This window comes from Myotis davidii, unplaced genomic scaffold (assembly GCF_000327345.1).
Source record: "Myotis davidii unplaced genomic scaffold, ASM32734v1 scaffold59, whole genome shotgun sequence".
Lineage (NCBI taxonomy): Eukaryota > Metazoa > Chordata > Mammalia > Chiroptera > Vespertilionidae > Myotis > Myotis davidii.
Genome location: NW_006293001.1, coordinates 8,104,233 through 8,123,599, shown reverse-complemented (window position 1 = coordinate 8,123,599; position 19,367 = coordinate 8,104,233). Strand labels below are relative to the sequence as shown.

The window sequence follows — 19,367 nt, the reverse complement described above, 5'->3', positions numbered from 1 at the left end:
GACTGGAGTTCCTCAAACCCACCATTTCCCCTCAGGCAATTCCCGCTCCCTGGAGAGCCTCTGGCAACCGCACTCTCTTTCTCTACCTGGCCAACGTAATCATCCCTAACAACCAGCCGTGCCACCTCCTCCAGAAAGCCCTCCCTGCCTCTTTCCTCCCCACCTCAGTCTTCCCTAGGACTATTTCAAAGACAATAAACTTGAGCTTCTTCTAATTAAATTCAGTCCTCTCGCCCCTAGAGGTTCAATCCAGTCCTTAATCCAAATAACTGATTCATTCAGGAGACATTGATTGGGGTTTACAGAGCACCAGCACTGAGCTGAGCCATGGGGAAGAGAAGATGAAGACGACAGGCCCAGCAGCCAAGGCAGTGGACAGCTTAATAGCAGAGAGCGATCCAAACAGTGAAAACAGCAAGTCTCCACGTGCACCAGGAGAGAATGACGCAGTGCAATCAGCAAGTCAAGGAGAAAGCAACGACACTGAATCCTAGTCCCTCATAAATTGCAGGAAACAGAAAGGAGACCAGGATGTGCAATAAAACACCGAAGAGTCCCCTTTCCATATTTGCTCTGAATGCGGGAATATACAATGTTCTCGAGCTTTCTCTAACATGGTGCTGTTGGAATAACACAAGCCTCCAGACTTAGGAAGGTTTGGGTACAAATTCCAGCTCGGTCACTTACTAGCTGTGTGACATGGGTTGTTACTGCATCTTTCTTTGCTTCAGTTTCTTCATGGGTATGAAAGGTTTTAAATACCTAGCATAATACAAACACTGGTTGTAAGGATCAGCTACAAAGATCCTATTACAGGATCGGGAATAAAACATAACCTCAGTAAACACTGTTTTCCCCTTCTTGCTTAGGACCTAATTCTCCTACCAGCATTACGTGTCCAGCACATCTGCAAGAAACCCTAATATTATGTAATCATATGTAAGCTGAAAATACAAAATGTCACGATATCTGTGGCTAAATACAGGGGGGACAGATATTATCAGAACCCTGAAGAATTAAGTGATATGTCCAAGACTTGTGCACTAACCTTTAATGCCAATTCTGCTGCGAACCTCTATGTCACCGTGCTCCATCACCTCACTTGCAATGCATCCTCCGAAAAACAGTATCAGTAACTTCCCAGGTCAGGAAGTTTCAGCCTTTTCATCTCACAACACACATAAACTAATTACTAAAAATTCTGCCACACATCAAAAATATATTTTTGCTGATTGGACAAAAAAATAGATATAATTTTGATTCATTCACACTGGACGGCTATTGTTGTGTTGCTGCTGTCAATTTTTTTGTTTTGACAACCTAAGGGAAAAGAGGTACTGCCTGACTATTTTAAAAATTTTTGTGGCACCCCAGTTGAAAATCTCTATTCTATATAGCAACTACTATGAGATGGTATATAGGCCAAATAAAAAACATTGTCCACATTTAAAATCATTTTTAATATATTTTTATTGATTCTTTTGAACATTGACTTCCTGGTTCATAGGTCGATGCTCAAACACTGAGCCACACTGGCTTTAAAGTCATTTTTCTACAATACCTAAATTCTCTCAAGTCCAGACAGCCCAATGGACACTGCCAGCAGCCTGACTTGCATTTAACATGAAAGTAATTGGCCTTAATTGCATTTAGTTAAGTTTCCCATCTGATTATGTATTTAAATTTGGGGAGGCTTACAGAGAAACCCCAAAGATCTGCTTCCCCAATCGTCACTTGGAATCTGCTCAAATCTTCCCACAGAGGAAATGGCCGGGCCTCCTGCTACTTTGTCCACATGCCCACCCTCCACTACCACCACCTTATACACCAACATTCACTCCTCAAATGACTAGGTACTATATTCCAACACTGGGAGTCATGTGCATTGCACCAACTTTTAAGGAAATTACAGTCAAATTAGTAATGGTTGAGGATTCTCTTAGGGCTCCTGTCTGCCCCTTGCCAAGGGATGTGGCCACCATGAGCCAATCACAGGGGGGCAAACACCCAGAGGGAGCAGAAACTCTGGCCCTGGAACAGCAGGAAGCGGAGTAAAGAGAAGGACAGAAAGAGAGGGCAAACCAGACCAGACTCCCAAGAGGAAGCAACAAAGTGTTTCCTTCTCAACAATCTAAAATTAGTTCTCCTGATGGCATATTAAGATACAAGACCCAGAAAGCTCCATGGCTAGGGCAATAAGGAAAAGGCCCTAGAAATAAGTCACATCACTTAAGTATTACCTGTTATACAGCTCCCTATCCGACGTCTTGACCAGCTTTACTAATAAGGAGAATCAATTGCCCTTGTGAGTCCCACAAGGTCCGAAATGGTTGTTTATTCAACTTTGGAGCCGCAGGCATGGAGAGACACACATAATATGTAACCCTCGTTTGATTCCCAAATGACCTTGTGAGGAAGAGTCATTTGTCCTTTACAGAAGAGGCCCCTGGGATCTAGCAAAGTTAAATTACTCGCTAAGGGTACCATAGCTTGAGCCAAGACATGAACCGGGTACATTTGATTCCCAGCCTCAAATCTGTTCAAGGTCAGTTGCCTCCTTAGCAAATAGGAGGTAACCAGTAAATATTACATTTAACTCAAGCTCCCACACTGAGAGGTCACGCTGGCCCCTCCCACAGCTGATCAGGCTGTCCTGGCTCTAGCACAGGTGGCTCTACTAAAGCCAGCCCCGCTGGGCTCCACGCTTTGCTCCCTCTCCCTCCTGGCAGAGGCAAGCTGTGTCCTCCTCAGAATCACCTGGAAAACTTTAAACCACTGTGGCTCAAAGACATTCACTGTGTGTTCTGACATTTCTCATGTGGTGCTTCAAAAGCCCCGGCCTCTGCGGGCACAGTGGGCATGGGTCCCTGCTGAAGTAGGACACCCTTTCACATCCTCTTCTATCACACATCACCGCACAACAGCAAGCCCAGGGCTCTGGCCCTCTGAACCCAGACGGGTTTGGCATCTTTTTCTTGTGTGTAAGTAAAGCCCACATAACAGCCCTGTGAACTCACAAGGTCACGTGGTTCTGTCTCCTTGGGGTTCCACAGAACAAAAGAGCTTCGTCTAAATTGAGAACCTGCTCTCCTTGGATCTCTCCTCCCACAATGACAAACACCAGAGCTGCCCGTGGTAGGTAGTGTGCCTATAGGGTGTGGGGGAGGGGAGTGGGGGCACACTGCCAGGGCACGGTTTTGACACAATACTAGCTATTTGCTGCTGCTCCTATTACACCAGCTTGACCAACAACTGGCTGTGTGATGGTGTTGACAGTACCTAACATTCACCACCCCTGTGTGTGCCACACACTTCTCTACACTGTATAGATGGTAACTCATTTATTTAGCCTTCACAGTGACCCTATGAGGCAGGCACTACCTGCCCAAGAAAGAAACTGAAACTGAGGGGAGCCAAACATCTGTCCCAAATACCCCAGAGGTTTTTCCTAGACAGAAGACTGAAACTCGGACTGCCGGCTCCAGAGCTCCCCCACCACACCGCTACCCTGTCCCATGAGCCTCGCTGCAAAGCTTGTGAAACCGTGAATGTCTTCCAGTGTTATGTGAGCATAACAAGGATTGCATAATTGCTTATATGTGATTTCATCTGCCAGAAGCTCTAGGTAACTGCAGAGAACTATACTGAGTTAACCTGAGCAGTGCAGGAATACACAAAACACACACACCCCTCTCAAACATCTTCAAGCCACCTCAATTCACACGCGCTACGAGCCACACCCATCTGGTGCCACAACTTGCTCTCCGATTTTGGATCATCTTCCTTTCTCCGCTTCATAGAAATTATGAGCTGTAACCCTTGCAACACTGTTATAGACAGAATTGTGCCTCCTAACGTTCATACATGGAAAGCCCTAAAGTCCAATGTGACTGTATTTGAAAATGGGGCCTTTATGGAAGCAACTGAGGTTAAATGAGATTCTAAGTTTGGGGTCTTAGTCCAATACGATTGGTGTCCTTATGAGAAGGAGCATCAAGGGTGAGCATGCACAGAGGAAAAACCATGTGAGGACACGAGGAGAAGGTGGCCAATAAGAAAAGCCTCAAGAGAAACTAACCCTGTGACACATTGGTTTTGGACTTCCAGCCACTAGATTGTGAGAAACAAATTCCTGTTGTTTAAGCCACCCCATCTGTGGGATTTTGTTACGGCAGCCCTAGCAAACTAATACCCAACAGCAACGTACAAGCAAACATCAGGTTTTTTTTTAAAGGTAAACTATTCCTTAACCATTTAACATGTGTAACACTGTACTCCTGTTTTTACTAGGTTCCTAACTCTTTTTTTAATGTCACTGACGAAGTTTTTGAGTGTTGTGTCCTGACTCATTTTTCTCATAAGCCATGTGTAAAGTATTCATTTCTGCTTGGTAGGCTTTGGAGGATTTTTCTCTAAATTTTACAAACGTTTTATATACCTCCTATAATCAAAGTTGATTATGATGATTTTCATAATTTTGTTCTAAATAGGAAAAAAATAACTTTTAAAATAGATTAAACAACAAAGAGAAATGACGTATAAATTCAAAATACGGCAGACGAGAATTAAATAAGAATATTAGGCTTTAATAAATTGAGTTATTCCTCAATTTACTCTGTCCTTTTTTTTTCATCTTCACCTGTGGATATGTTTATTGATTTTAGAGAGAGAAGAAGGAAGGGAGAGAGAGAAACATTGATGTGAGAGAGAAACTGCATCCCATACATGCCCCGACTAGGGATTGGACCTGCAACCTAGGTATGTGCCCTGATGAGAACTGAACCTACAACCTTTTGGTGTACAGGATGACATTCCAACCAACTGAGCCACTTGGACAGGTCAATACTCTGTCCTTCTCATCACTCTCCAACTCCATGTTGAACAAAATTATTGGAAAAATTATCTACAGAGCCTTAAGAAATTGAGTATTTAAAGAGAACTGACCAACAATAGTGAGTATGCAGCCAGCTTGACCAAAGTACAGGCTCTTTGATATTTTTAGCAAAACTATGTTTTCCTTAATTAGCCAGTACACATGGATTAGAGGCCTAGCCATATGCCATCAAGGAATGTGAGAGGCTTGATTTAATTGGAAAACCGAGTTAACTTTCTACAGATGGTAGGTCTGGAGTGGAAAGAGGGAGAAAGGTTTTAAGAGCTTATTCAAGGCAAAAGAATAGACTGCCTATAGTCAGGTTCATCAATCTTCATAATGTTTGTAGTGAAAGCAACACTGCCTAAGAATACTAATAAGTTCAAAGAGGGCTTGATTGAGCTAAATGAAACTGCATTAAGGCACCATGTCTCAGGAATATTAGAGATGGGGCACACTAATTACAGAACTGTCATAATGCTTCTATTACATGGCAACACTCTGAACAATGGATTACTGTGCCTGGTGCTATAAGAACACATTCTCTTTCTTGAAACTCTGAAAAAACTGTTAATAATACTGTAATCCTAAAGCACTTAGCAAACTATGGCTCGCCAGCCAAATCCAGAAGGCCATCTGTTTTTGTACAGCCCATGAGTTAAGAATAGTTGTAAAATGTTTAAATTGCTGGGAGAAAAAATTAAGAATAATGCTTCATGACACTTGAAAATGATGACTTCAAACTTCAGTATCCATAAATAAAGTTTTATTGAAAACCAGCCATGCACATTTGCATCGTCTAGGCTGTTTTTGTGATATAACAGCAGAGTTATAATTGTCACCAGGCTTGTGTGGCCTAAAACATTTACTTTCTGGCCATTTACAGGAAAAGTTTGCTGACTTCTGTTCCAACGTCAAAACTGACCCGAATACAACCCACTGATTTAAAATCACTGGAAATAATCAAGAATAGCCTTCAACACCAAGACATTCACTGTCTCAACCAAATCTGAACAATAATGAGGCCAGAGTAACTATGTACTTTGCATGATGGAAATTGTTCACCAACCTAGGGATGATTTTGCATTAATGAAAAAAAATCACCACCTTCACAGCAATAAAACAACTCAACCTTATACTATTTAAGACCTAAGTGGTTGTCCCCCAAATTTACAATTAATTTTTTTTCAGATTTATGATCAGCATTTGACACACTGCCAATCATGTATCTCATAAAATGAAGACATCACTTTTCTTATTCTCCTGTTCTGAAACCGCATCAATCTCCAGCATAACTTTGATGGTGAACTTTGTAAAATATGCTCACGTCATGATCGAATGGAGAAAATCATCAAAACTGATTTTTTTTTTGGCAAATTTTGTCCATCAGTAGTGTGGAATATGGAAGATTCTAGAGCAGTTTACAAATATGCAGTTGATTTTTTTTTTCAAACAGGTGAGTGAGTTATAAAAACCAGACAATTTCCTGAGATGAAAGACTGATCTGAAATAAAGGAATATGAGACTCAACTTGTTTCCTGTACAACCCCGATTTTCACCCCTCAATTATCAGGCTCCACTTCCGTATTGAAGTCACAGACAGCACTGCTGATCTGTCCAAATAAAACAGCTAACAAATAAAAGCAGTGACCGAGTTGGTAGCATGGAGGCAACTGGTTAAGCCACTCACTTCTCATGCTGAGTTATCCTTAGTTCAATGGAATCACAAATTAAGAAGACCACAGTCCTTTGCAGAAATGAAGACACAATTTCAAAAGGTTCCCAGATTTTGGTCATTGTACTACCACTAACAGAAGCATACAGATACAGAAGCACTGGGGGATCATTTTAATCAGCATCAAGTCTAAAATGGAATTCCTAAACAAAAGGCAATCTTGGATCCTCGTCTTACAGCAAGTCCCCATACGGATCAAACTTTAATCCAAAGAAATTACCACTAACCTGTGAAGCATGACTATTCCTTCTCCTACATTTCCAGGTTATCATGTGGGAGATTTATCTGTCCAGTCAAATAGAGAGTGCGAAATGAAAGCCACACATAATATTTACTCCCAGATGTGTGCTATTAAACCTACTGCACAATATTAAAACATAATGCGCATAGGTAAGGAGAGATTGAAAGGAAAGCCTTTTACTCTGAAAATTTATCTCTGCCCCTTCCTGTGTCACCCTGCAGATATTTTCATTTCAGATATTTACTTTTATGTTATCCAGATATTGTTAGAGAAGGAAGGTGAAGCCTCAAAGCCTGAACCCCCAGTTAAATGGCTCCGATTCAGAGCCAGTTTCTCCTAAAATGTCTCACATGACATCTCATTTTTATAAATTCTTTACTCCCTCCTGAAAATCTCTATTTCAATTTCCAATAAAGATTGAAATGCTTCTGGAAGAAATATTCATCAAAACAAACACAGCTGTAAATGACTGACATCAGCATGAAGAAAAAAAAATACCACGTCAATGTTTCAACACATTACTTGCTGAAAAGCTTCTCCTACTCAGTCCTTCTGCATTACATGGGTGTGCCCAAAATTGGACATGCCAGCAGATGGTTATAAGCACTGTTTGGCATGCATCTTGGTGCATTCTACACTGCTGACAGATGAAATATAATTCCCCTAGAGGGATGCTATGGTTTCTAACGCAGTACTTACATAACAGAAAAACTACAGAATCTTTCCATTGGGGCCCTAGATCTATAAGCTCCAAAGCTGTGTTCTCTTGCTTGTTTAGTAGATTTGAACAGTAGTCATCTCTTCTCAGAGATTAGTGCTTCTTAACCAGGGATGTGTGTCATCAGTATTCAGGATATTTCTTCCGAGATAAGCATGTCCAGACCCCACCCGAGTCCCCACACTTAATCAGACATGCTGGTGTGAGGCCTGGGCATGTGTACATATTTTGGAAAGCTTACCAGGTGATTATGAAGTGCATCCGTGGTTAAGATGGCTTTCCCAGATTATTTTTTAAAGTGGTGAGGAAATAACTGTGACATACATGTGTGCATGCACAGAACAATATAATTCTGTTTTATTTTTCATGGTGCTATCTAAATGTACTTCTTTGCTATCCCATTCTTTCCCCCTGGTTTCTGCTTCTGAAATTGGCTTGGAGTAGTCCATAGTTCAGTAATCTCCCCAGATAAATTTTAGGTAAAATCCGTATATATTAGACACTCTTCATTGGGTGTGTGTGTGGGGGGGGGCATTATGCCAACTTAGATCAGCAAATTCTTCCAAAACAATGTCATCTGAACATAGAGTTATTCAACAAATATTGATTCAGCAGCGTCTACATGTTGTGGTAAAGGCAGAGAAGAATGCAAGAAAAACAAGATGTGGTTCTTGTGCCCTCAAGGAGCACATATGATATAATTAGGGTGAGACTATACAGACAAGCTATGAAAAGATAAATAACCACAGAAGTAAACACGTGACTCGGTATTAAGTGTCTAGCTCTTCCCAACAGTCACAACACATTTCCGAGAGGGCCTGGGGTTTGAAGAATGGATATGGGGTGAATGGGTGGGGCAGAGGAATGTAGAGATTCCCAATCAGGAGCATGGAACAGACCAAGGCAGGAAGGAACAAAGTATGGACAGTGGAAACATAGCCCTCTGAAGAAAGGGGTCATCTGGGTAACTAATATCCAACAGATGGAGGCCAAACTGTATCAGGCTAAGGACCCTGATATCGATCCTATAGTTGTAGGAAAATCATTAAGGGTTAAAAGCAGCAGACCATGGAGATAACAATATTTTAAGAAAGTGTAAAAATTTTTTTGTAGCAAACAAAATATCTATGAGTATCAGGATAAATAATGGGACTTACGAGACCCATCAGGACTGGGGCCATTGTAGTGGCTTTACAAAGAACTGATGGATCTCAGGGGCCGGTTGGTTTATTTACAGCCTGTAACAGAATAGGAGCATACAAGAATAGGAGAAAAAGAGAAGTCAGGAGTAGAAGCACATCAGAGTTGCCAGCTGGAGGTGACTCAGAAGAAACATTTGCACTGGACACATGACTTTGGAAGAAGTTGTGAGAGAAAAGAACTCCTTTTACACAGAGGATGGAAGGTAGAAAGAGGGAAATAAGAGACTGAAGACTGAATCTGGAGAAGTGGCCCATTAAAGACCATAAGGAAAATAAAGAATAAATGATGCACACAAAAGTCCTCAGAAAGGCAGGAGAATCTATTGTCAACCTACAGGGCAAGGGAGAACAGACTCAAAACAAAGTTCAACAGTCATCTGCAACAGGGTCAAAGGCCACTGGTAATGACTCAGTTCTAGTCCCAGCAGCCCATGTGTGTGCTCTATCCACAACTGATCTTTATCCTTTAATCTTTAGCTACTGACTGTGCATACCAATTGTTTAGCACACATATCTGGTTATTTTTTAATAGCTGTCTTGACTCTCACATATTCAGATATTACATTTTACACGACACTATTATAAGTAAGCTACCCAAGGGAAGATCATAATTGATACCTTTATGCACTCCCAATCCCCACATTGTGCCTTCACATTGCCATGCCTCTAGCAGTCATTTAGAAATTTTTTAAATTCCAGAACATTTTAAAAAATATGTTTTTATTGATTTTAAAGAGGGAGAGAGAGATAGAAACATTGAGGAGAGACACATATCCATTGGCTGCCTCCTTCACACCCTGCATTAGGGATTGAGCCTACAACTCCAGGCATGTGCCCTGACCAGGAATCGAACCAGGGACCTCTTGGTTCATAGGTCAATGCTCAACCACTGAGCCACACCAGTTGGGCTAATTCCAGAACATTTTTATCACCCCAAAAAGAAACCCCATCCTTGTCAGCTGTCGCTTTCCAACCCTCCATCCTTGCCACTGGCAACCACTGATATGATTTCTGTCTTAGGGATTTGCCTGTTCTAGACATTTTCTATAAATGGAATCATACAATATGTGGCCTTTTGTGACTGGTTTCTTTCCTGTAGCATAATGTTTTCTTTTTTAATTTAAAACAGATACATTAAATTTTTATTTTTTTTACAATATACAAAATAAATCTATTACTAGATTGTGGATACAAAATAATTAGCCATTTACATGCAATAAACATCAATATTTCAAGAAAAACAATTTTAAATATAACAATATTTTTAAGTAATTGAAATACTTTTAACTAATTGTAACAGTAATCATCCTGGTGATTGTGGTGTGCAGGTAAGAATCAGCTGAATTCAGGGGGAAGACACAGGCATTGGTATAACGTTGAGCTTTGCCTGTCAGAGTGGTCCATGGACCAGCATCATGGCCTGGGAACTTGCTAACAATGCAATCTCAGCTGCCATCTCAGAACGACTGAATCGGAATCTGCACTTTAACAGGATCCCGGTGACTGCTTCCTGCACACACGGATGTAGGACTCAGCACAGTGCAGAAAGGGCTGGCACGGAGTTACCAAGAAAGTCAGTGGGAGCTGGAGCAGATGGCACCTGAGCTTCAGTGCGTGGGCATGTGCGGAGACCCCACTTCACCCCTCTCAGGCCTGCAGCTCCAGGATGGAGCCCTGGCCCTTTGGGTACTGGCAGGACCAGGACAGGAAGCAATCCCAGCTTCTCAGCAGAAGCCCAGATGCATAAATCCTCCCTCCGCAATCTGCCACTAACTTCAATTACAGGAAGGGCTTTGCAGATTGTATCTACGAGGCTGTTTTTCCATGTTTTATAAATATTCTGACCTCCTGAAGACCCTGCTTATGCACCCCATGTTTATCCAGCCCTAGGATTTATGACACTATTCTGCCTCTCACTCATTCTTCTAGAAGATTAGGTTTCCCTTTAAGCTTTAGATTACAATTGCTAAAATAATTTTTCGGCATAATTGAAAGCCAGACTTGAAAATGTAACTTTAACCCCAACTAGAAAGAGCCTGCAATGAAGGGAGCTACACTGACAGCACTTCTGTTAAATGACCAGTTGTCAGGACAAAGCTCCCAAAGAAAGGAAAGGACTGTTAGACACAGGTACCACATATCCCAGAGGAGGAAAATCAACTAGAACAATGAGGCAGAATCCTCCGTTTGTGCGGGATGTGCTCAAAGCTTCTATATTCCTTTCTCTAACTTTCCTATAGATACGTGTATTGAGTGTCACTACTTCAAAATATCACTGTGCTAGAAGAGTTCTCACTGGGTCTTCTATCATTTTTAACAGCTTCCTTGAGATATAATTTACACACCATAACCTTCACATTTCAGAAATAGAGGAGACTTTCATTCCATGCCCCACCTTCAAGCAATGCTTCATTAAACTCATCCAAGAATATAATACAGTCATTTCTTAAATCTCCAGGAATATAGGTCATCAGTGTGACCCTCTGATAATATATCCTAGTATCTCAGCTTTATCATTAAATTTCTTTTATCAGTGGAAAGAACATCATGACAAAGTCTACTCTATGAAAATTCAAATTATACATGTAATGACTTTTAGTGCTATATTTCAAGTGGCTGACTGAAAATTCCATTGTAGGTTCTTTAATATGCCTACTTTGTAGGAACTCCATGCAGAAGCCGACTTCATTTATTACATCCAAAGTGGAAACCACAAACTTGTACCAACTATTCCCCCAGTTTTCATGGACTATTTTCCCCACCAGATGGCTTTTTAGGGGCCGCTGGAGCCTGGACCAAGCCTTTATTTTTCACCTCAGGGGTGGTATGAGTTACTATGCAGGTGTTTCTTTCAAAAAGAAAAACAGCAACTTACATGCTCTCACAGAACCTCGTCAGTGTGCTTGGCTTCTCCTGGTTGCGTCTTTGTCTAAACCAGCGCTGAATGCTGCGAACATCCCAGTCCAGCTGCTTGGAGAGGCCTTCCAATCTCTTCTCATCAGGATGCTGTGAAACAAGGTACCAGGAAAATCATTTCCATCTTCACCAAAAAGAGATAGGCCCTTGTCTACAGTTGAGATTTTTTAAAAAAAAAAAAACCAAAAAAAACCCATATATATATATCTGCTACTGAGATTTCCGTATTTACCACTGAGGATGTAGGCCTTCCATTAGCAGTGTGAACGTAAATAACCACTTAGGACAAGAGAGTTGTTATTCACTGTGAAACAGCATTGAAAAATATGAATCTGGCTCTAATGCTTGCACTTCTTATCAGCAATGAAGATGCAATGGGATAGCCACCTGGCTGAGTCAGCTCCATCAGCCTTCAAGGAAAGGAGTTTCAAAACGAAGTTTATCAACAAAGTCCTCTGAAGCAGAGAGGTAAAGGCCACATTAGGTGAATTTGCAAAGAGGCATCATTTCAATATTTCCTTCTCTGGGGGGCGGGGTGGGGGGAGCTAGACCCAATTATCATATATCAGGATAACAAAAAACTTGGAATAATCCCCAAATAGCTGGTTTTAGCCTAAGGGGCCAATTCCACTACAAAATATGTTTTTTCTTTCTTCTCTCTTCCCCCTCCTCTGTTCTTCACACGTTCCTCTTCTATTCATTTTCCTGGTCGTTCCTTTTTACCAGTCCCCATCAAAACTTTTACAAGGACTATGTCCAACCTGAAGACACAAACGTGGTGAGGCGGAAAGAGACGCTATTTATGCTTGCCACAGGACGATAATTGTCTCACACATTTCTGGAACATTAGGAGATGACAGAAATAGGTTCAATTCCTCCCTCCAAGGGCCTACCCCTCTGAGCCTCGGTTTACTCACCCATTTAATAAAAGGGTTATTTATTCACCTAAATGGGATGGTGGTGAGGACCAAATGTAAAAAAAATGTATGTAAACTCAGCACATGTGAGTTCTCCCCCTTTCCTTCCTCTCTCTTCGGCATCTTAGAGAGCACCCTGCCAAAAATTATGGGAGAGTGACCTGCCACACAACACGACTAAACTAATTTAGTTTTATTCCTTATTTATTCTAGCTTTGCTTTCATAGTAAGGAGGCATTAATGATCAGGGGAAATAACTGAAAACGGGGAAGGCAGGCTGACCAGCTTTCTGCTCTCTAGTTATGAGGGTTGAATTTTCACATGACACTCTTTAAAGCATCTCAATCAATTCTAGGTGTCAGACACACAGGAAACACAGCCAGTGGCCTCAATGTTATGATTGAAGTTATAAAATGTGCTGAGCTTGTGTCTGTAAAAGTTATTTGCGAACTTTCAGGAAGGCATGTACGCTGAGCTATTTTTATTAGTAGTTCTGACACCATCTCCACTCTCCCTTATGTCTTGCTTAATTTAAAAGTATGGGAGAGAAAAAATTTACAGCCTACAATATATCTTGGACCGACCATTTTCCTAGAAGAATTCATTTTTCATTTCAACTTACATTCTAAGTTTACTGACTAGGTAAAACACTCATATGGTTCACAAATTAAAATTATTCAAAGTTTCACCTTCTTACTTTGTTCCTCCTCAGTTCCTCCTCCCCTTCTTACCAGGTAACCAGTCATTAAATCAGGTTCTTTCCAGTGTTATTTTATGCAAATATAAGCACATTTGAATATACATTCTTATAACCCGCTCCCCATACCCCCTACCCTCATCCTGCCAGTCACATAGATGGCTGCATCCTACACACATCATTCTGGACTTTGGGTTTTTCACTTTACAATGTGTCTTGGAATATGTCCATTATCCTATATAATAAAAGCCTAGGTGGTGTCAAGACATTGCCACAAGACGGCCGCGTGCACAACAGAGGCAGGGCCTGGCGGCTGCTCCGCGCAGTGAGGCCTGGGAGTCCTGCGGCTCTGCACAGTGTGGAGGAGGCCGTCCCGGCATCTCCGCCAACTTGAATGGAGGAAGCGGGTCACAGCAGGGGGGGTGGCAGTTGTGGGCAATCAGGCTGGCAGGGGAGGGCAGCTGGGGGTGATCAGGCCAGCAGGGGAGCAGTTATGGAGTGATCAGGCTGGCAGGCAGAAGCAGTTAGGGGCAATCAGGCAAGCAGGCAGGAAAGTGGTTAGGAGCCAGAGGTCCCAGATTAAGAGGGATGTCCCTGCGGGTTTGGGCCTAAAACGCAGGCAAGTGGTTAGGAGCCAGAGGTCCCGGATTAAGAGGGATGTCCCTGTGGGTTCGGGCCTAAAACGGCAGTTGGACATCCCCCGAGGGGTCCCAGGTTGGAGAAGGTGCAGGCTGGGTTGAGGGACACATACCCCTGCCCCCGTGCAAAAATTTCGTGCACAGGGCCTCTAGTAAAAATATAAAGGCCACCCTCCTTCCTTTGTAGAACTAAGAATATGCCATAATTTACTTATACCCTCCCCTATGAATGGCCATTTAGTTAGCTTCCAAACTTCCGCTACCATAAACAATGCTGCAATAAATAACCTTGTCCTGGGTCACTTTCTACAGGCCATTTCATATATAAGTATAAATTCCGGGAAGTGAATGTTTGCGATCAAAGGGTCTATGCATTTGCAATGTGTTTAGATATTGAAAAACCCCCTTCATTAATAATTTCACCAATACTCTCACGCAAGCAGGCATGCTCATTTCCTAAAGCCTCATCAATACAGTATATTATCATACTCAATTATTTTCCAGTCTGATGTATAAAAAGTAGCAACTCAGTATATTTTAAAATTTGATTTCCTCTTTTTCTGAGAGAAGCATCTTTTCATGTGTTTTAAAAACCATCTGTATTTCATTTTTTTGAACAGTCTTTTCATATTTATTGTCCATTTTTTCTTCATTTGTAGGTTTTATTTTTATTTGTAGAATTTCTTCAATTATTCTTTAATTTCTTCCATTAAACCTTTGTGTGAACCGCTGGCTGCATACTTTGTTCCAATGTGTCACTTGTGCATTATAGTTAACTTATGGTATGGTTTTTGCTTGTATTTTTTACTTGCAGAAGTTTGTTTATTTTTTGAATGTATCTGAATTTATCAATTGTTTCTGTTATAGTCTCTGAATTTGGGTCATAATTAGAAAAGACTTTTCTATTCTAAATGTCCAAGAAATTCTCCCACATTGTTTTGATTCTAATACATCTATAGATTTGATTTTTACATTCAATCTTTAGCATATTTGAAATATGCATATCCTAGTATACAGTGGGAGGTGTGAATCTAACTCTCTTTCCAAATGACCACCCACATAGGCCAATACCATTGTTCACATTTTTCCCAGGAGAAAATGAATCTATTCTTCCATTTTTCTATTATGTTTATACAAGGATATGAAGTTAGGTTACTCAGAAATCTTCTTTTATTTTTCTATAAGAACTTTAGAAATGGCTTGTCCAGTTTCAAAATATAAACAAATGGTCAAACAAGAAAACCGGTTGGTATTTTTAATGAGATTATACCAAGTTCTTAAATTAACATAGAGTGAATTGACATCTTTACTCAATTTGTCTTTTGTGTCCTTCAACAGTGTTTGAAATTTCCTCATGTACCTTGTAAATCCTTCTTACATTTATTCCTAGGGATGTTATCTTTTTGGGTTTCTATTATAAATAAGGAATTTTCTCAGATCTTCTGACTGCTTAATGTCTGCATGTATATATGATTACTAATTTTGTGCTAACATTTCATATTGTTTGTGGCTAATTTTCCTGATATATGGTCATATAATAGCATATTACTAGAATGATACCTCTATAAACAAAGGACATTTTTAGTATCGTTTTTTCACTAGTACCTAGAATATAGTAGGGCCTCAATACTTCTTGAATGAATGAATAAACATTTTCATAGCCATAGCTTTATTGGCTCCTTTCGAATTTTTATGCCTTGATGTTCTTTCTTCTTATCTATTTTGCTAATTAATATAAAACCTAGCACAATGTAAAACAGTGGTTATAAACACCCCTATCTGTTCCAGACTTTAGTGGGAATACCCTTCTGTTTCTCATTAAGCAAGAGGCCAGATCTGGGCCTGTGGGCCTGATATGCAGGTGTATTAAAGAAACCACCTCACCCTAGTTAGATAATTTTATTTTAATCAAAATGATATTAGGTTTCAGGATCCATGGAGATGATCATGCATTTTTTTCTCCTTAGATCAATTAATATGATATATTATTTAAATAGATTTTTAATACTGAATTTGGGGAAGGAAGGCCTTGCACTCTCTAACAGTGGTTCTCAACCCCTGAAAATACATCCTGCATATCAGATATTTACATTATGATTCATAACAGTAGCAAAATTACAGTTATGAAGTAGCAACGAAAATAATTTTATGGTTGGGGTCACCACAACATAAGGAACCCTTGTATTAAAGGGTTGCAGCATTAGGAAGGTTGAGAACCACTGCATCAACCCTACTGGACAACGATGAATAATTCTTTCAATGTGCAGTTAAGTTTATCTGCTAATTTTTATTTTGGATTTTTCATCAATATTAATAAGTACAATGGTCTTTAGTCTTATTTTTTCATAAAATCTTTGTGAGACTTTGATATTAATGTTTCATTGCTATATAAAAAGAATTTGGATGATTTTCTTAATTTTCTATGCTTTGGGATAGTCTAAAATAGCATTGGAATTTTCTGCTCTTTGAGAGAGTGTTATAATTTTCTGAGAGCATCTGAGCCTGGTTCGGACCTAAACCGGCAGTCGGACATCCTTGAGGGGTCCCAGATTGAAGAGGGTGAAGGCTGGGTTGAGGGACACATATTCCCGCCCCCCCCTCGCCCCCCCGCACAAATTTCATGCACCCGGCCTCTAGTTGTTAAATATGTTTCTACTTCTATTACTTGATTTGGATGCTTAAACTAATATGCTTTGACTCCCAGCTACTAGAGATTAGGCATTTAGTGAATTTACTGTGTCTCCCACCCATCTCTCCCTTTCCTCTCTCTATTATTATTTCTACATTGTGAGAGAAAATAATGTTTATGCCCTGTCTTGCCTGTTCGGTCATCCTAATCCTCACATTTCTTTCTTAGTTCTAAAGTTTAAATGTATTGAAAACTCACTAACATTTCTAGTTATCTATTGGTCAGCTGAAATTAATGATTATGATAGCTTCTTCAAAAAGGACTTTTGGGAACAATTCCCCAAATTTTTGCATTTTCAAATCTGTCTTGAGCCTTTACACAGTAAAAACAATTTGCATTATTTATAAAATTCTTAGTTCACATTTTCCTTGAAAATACTGAAAATGCTGTTCTGTGGAATGTTACCATAGAGAGGATTAAAGTAATGCTGATATTTTCCCCTAAATAAGTGATGTGATTTTTTGTTTGGCTGATCAAAGAATTCTTCTTTTCTTTTTTGGCTTGTGTGAATAGTATTGGCTTTATTTTTTAAATTTATCTTTATTTGTTGAAAGTATTATAGATGTCCCCCACCACCACCATTGACCCTCTCCAACCTGCACCCCCCCCAAATTATCATTTTATTTTTCAAGTCTAACAATTTTTTAATATATAAGTCTTGGTGCTAACCTTCCTGGGTCAATTTTTGTGACATTTTCATTAACATATTAAAATAAATCTCCATTTATTTTTAGATAATTTTCTTGAATTACATCTTCCAATATTTATTCTACTTTGCTTTTTCCTTAAGGGATTTCAATTATGCAGATGCTATATCTGCTTGGTCTATGTATCTAATTATTTTTAGCTCTTTTTTGTTTTACTTAATTCAATTTTATTATTTCTATCTCCCATGTTTCTTGTTGAGTTTTCTACAGTGTCTAGCATTTCCTGTTTCCTTTCAAATTTTGTCTTCATTTCTGGGATAGTCTTAGTACTTTTTTCCTGAACCTATCAGCTCACACTGCATCTCTTTCGTTGATCAACCATTTTTTTTCTTTTGATGTTGTATTTCTTTTTTGTGTCTCCCTCCAAAGTTATTGCTTTTTTAATTATTATTATTTATCGTGAAATATTTTATCACAATGTTCATTTGCCCTGTGGCCTAATTTTTCTAATAACAATATTTATTAGTAAGTGTTACTATACATTCTTTTTGTTGTCTTTGGTGCTGGCAGTGTTCCTTCTTTATTACTCATCATTGAGGGAGTTGGATTTTTGCGACTAGCTCCTGATAGTATGGGGAGCAAGGAGGGTGTTTTTGCAGTTTAGCTGCCATCAAGATAGACTGGCTCCTGAAAAATTGCCTTCCATGTGGTCTTCTGTGTACTTCCTCTACCTCTCTGAATTAAACTGAGTCCAGAAGGACATCTGCCAGCCTTGCTCACCAGTTCCTGTACCTTGTGTTGCAAACACTGTGAATAGAGCTTTTGTCTTACCTTCAAGAGCTGTTTTTCTTGCTGGCTTTCCTAAAATCAAGCCCCACTGGGCCCTCCATCTTCTACACTTCATGCTTTTCACTTCCTGCTACTTGGCTTCTGCTCAGCCCCAACTGTTGTTTGTTAGCTTTTATATATATTTTGAAATCTAAAGATATGTATCTCCTAGTTTGCCAAAAATAAAGTATGTGAGATTTTCTGTCTTTTTTTGTGTCTGTATATTTTTAGTGTTGTGTTTTTTATTGTACTTCATAGTGGGTTTTTTTCCCTTTTTAAATATCTTCACAGAAAGAAATAAAAATTGCTGACTTATAGAAACATTTTTATACCAGAAATACCTAGATTAATTTTAGTAATCACAATCAGTACTGAGAGGGAAAAGCAAAGTAAAAAGGAAAGAATGTAGATAAGTATAATAGGCAAATGAGAGAGAACAAATTATAGGAAGTTTGCCTATCTATATATATAAAACCCTAATATGCAAATAGACTGAACGGTGGAACAACTGAACCAAACAACTGGTCGCTATGACGTGCACTGACCACCAAGGGGTGCTCACGGAACATGGCAGGCATTGGCAGTAGGTGGCAGAGCGCGGAACATGGAGGGCATTGGCCACAGCAGGCTGGTGGAACAGGTGAGTGGGGCGCCAGACCAAGGTGGGGTGTCGGTCGCTGTCATTGGGGTGAGCCTCTGATGGTTACTGAAAATTCTTTGCTCCCACGTGCCACAGTCTTGCCTGGCACTCACACCTGCTGCTGGCACTGGCCCCACTTGCACCCGCTGCTGGCACCCAGCACCAACCCTGACTGCTCGGCGCTGTCAGCGGGTGTGAGTGGCGGCTGCCAGCCCTGACTGCCCCTGAGGGCTTCTCCACCTCCCCCTGTTCCTGAGGGGCGATTGGGGCAGCAGCCACTACTTGTATCCACTGAGAGCACAGAATGATTGGGGCTGGCACCAGTAGCAGGTGTGAGCAGGGCTGGGAACTACCAAACAACTGGTCGCTATGACGTGCACTGACCGCCAAGGGATGCTCACGGAACATGGCAGGCATTGGCAGTAGGTGGCAGAGCGCGGAACATGGAGGGCATTGGCCACAGCAGGCTGGTGGAACAGGTGAGTGGGGCGCCAGACCAAGGTGGGGTGTCGGTCGCTGTCATTGGGGTGAGCCTCTGATGGTTACTGAAAATTCTTCTCCCACGTGGGCCATGGTGCCGCCTGGCACTCACACCTGCTTCCAATGCCCAGTGCCCTCTCCAATAG

The 19,367-nt window shown here is 40.6% G+C and overlaps 1 protein-coding gene across 1 annotated transcript in view; it reads right to left on the bottom strand.

Annotated features, from left to right (window-relative positions):
• CERS6 (ceramide synthase 6) overlaps positions 1 to 19,367 on the bottom strand; it is a 262,024-nt gene that overhangs the window by 167,228 nt on the left and 75,429 nt on the right. Inside the window, exon 3 of the mRNA XM_015565753.1 lies at positions 11,645 to 11,775. Coding sequence (XP_015421239.1) covers positions 11,645 to 11,775 — 131 coding nt within the window. The remainder of the gene's footprint in view (positions 1 to 11,644; positions 11,776 to 19,367) is intronic.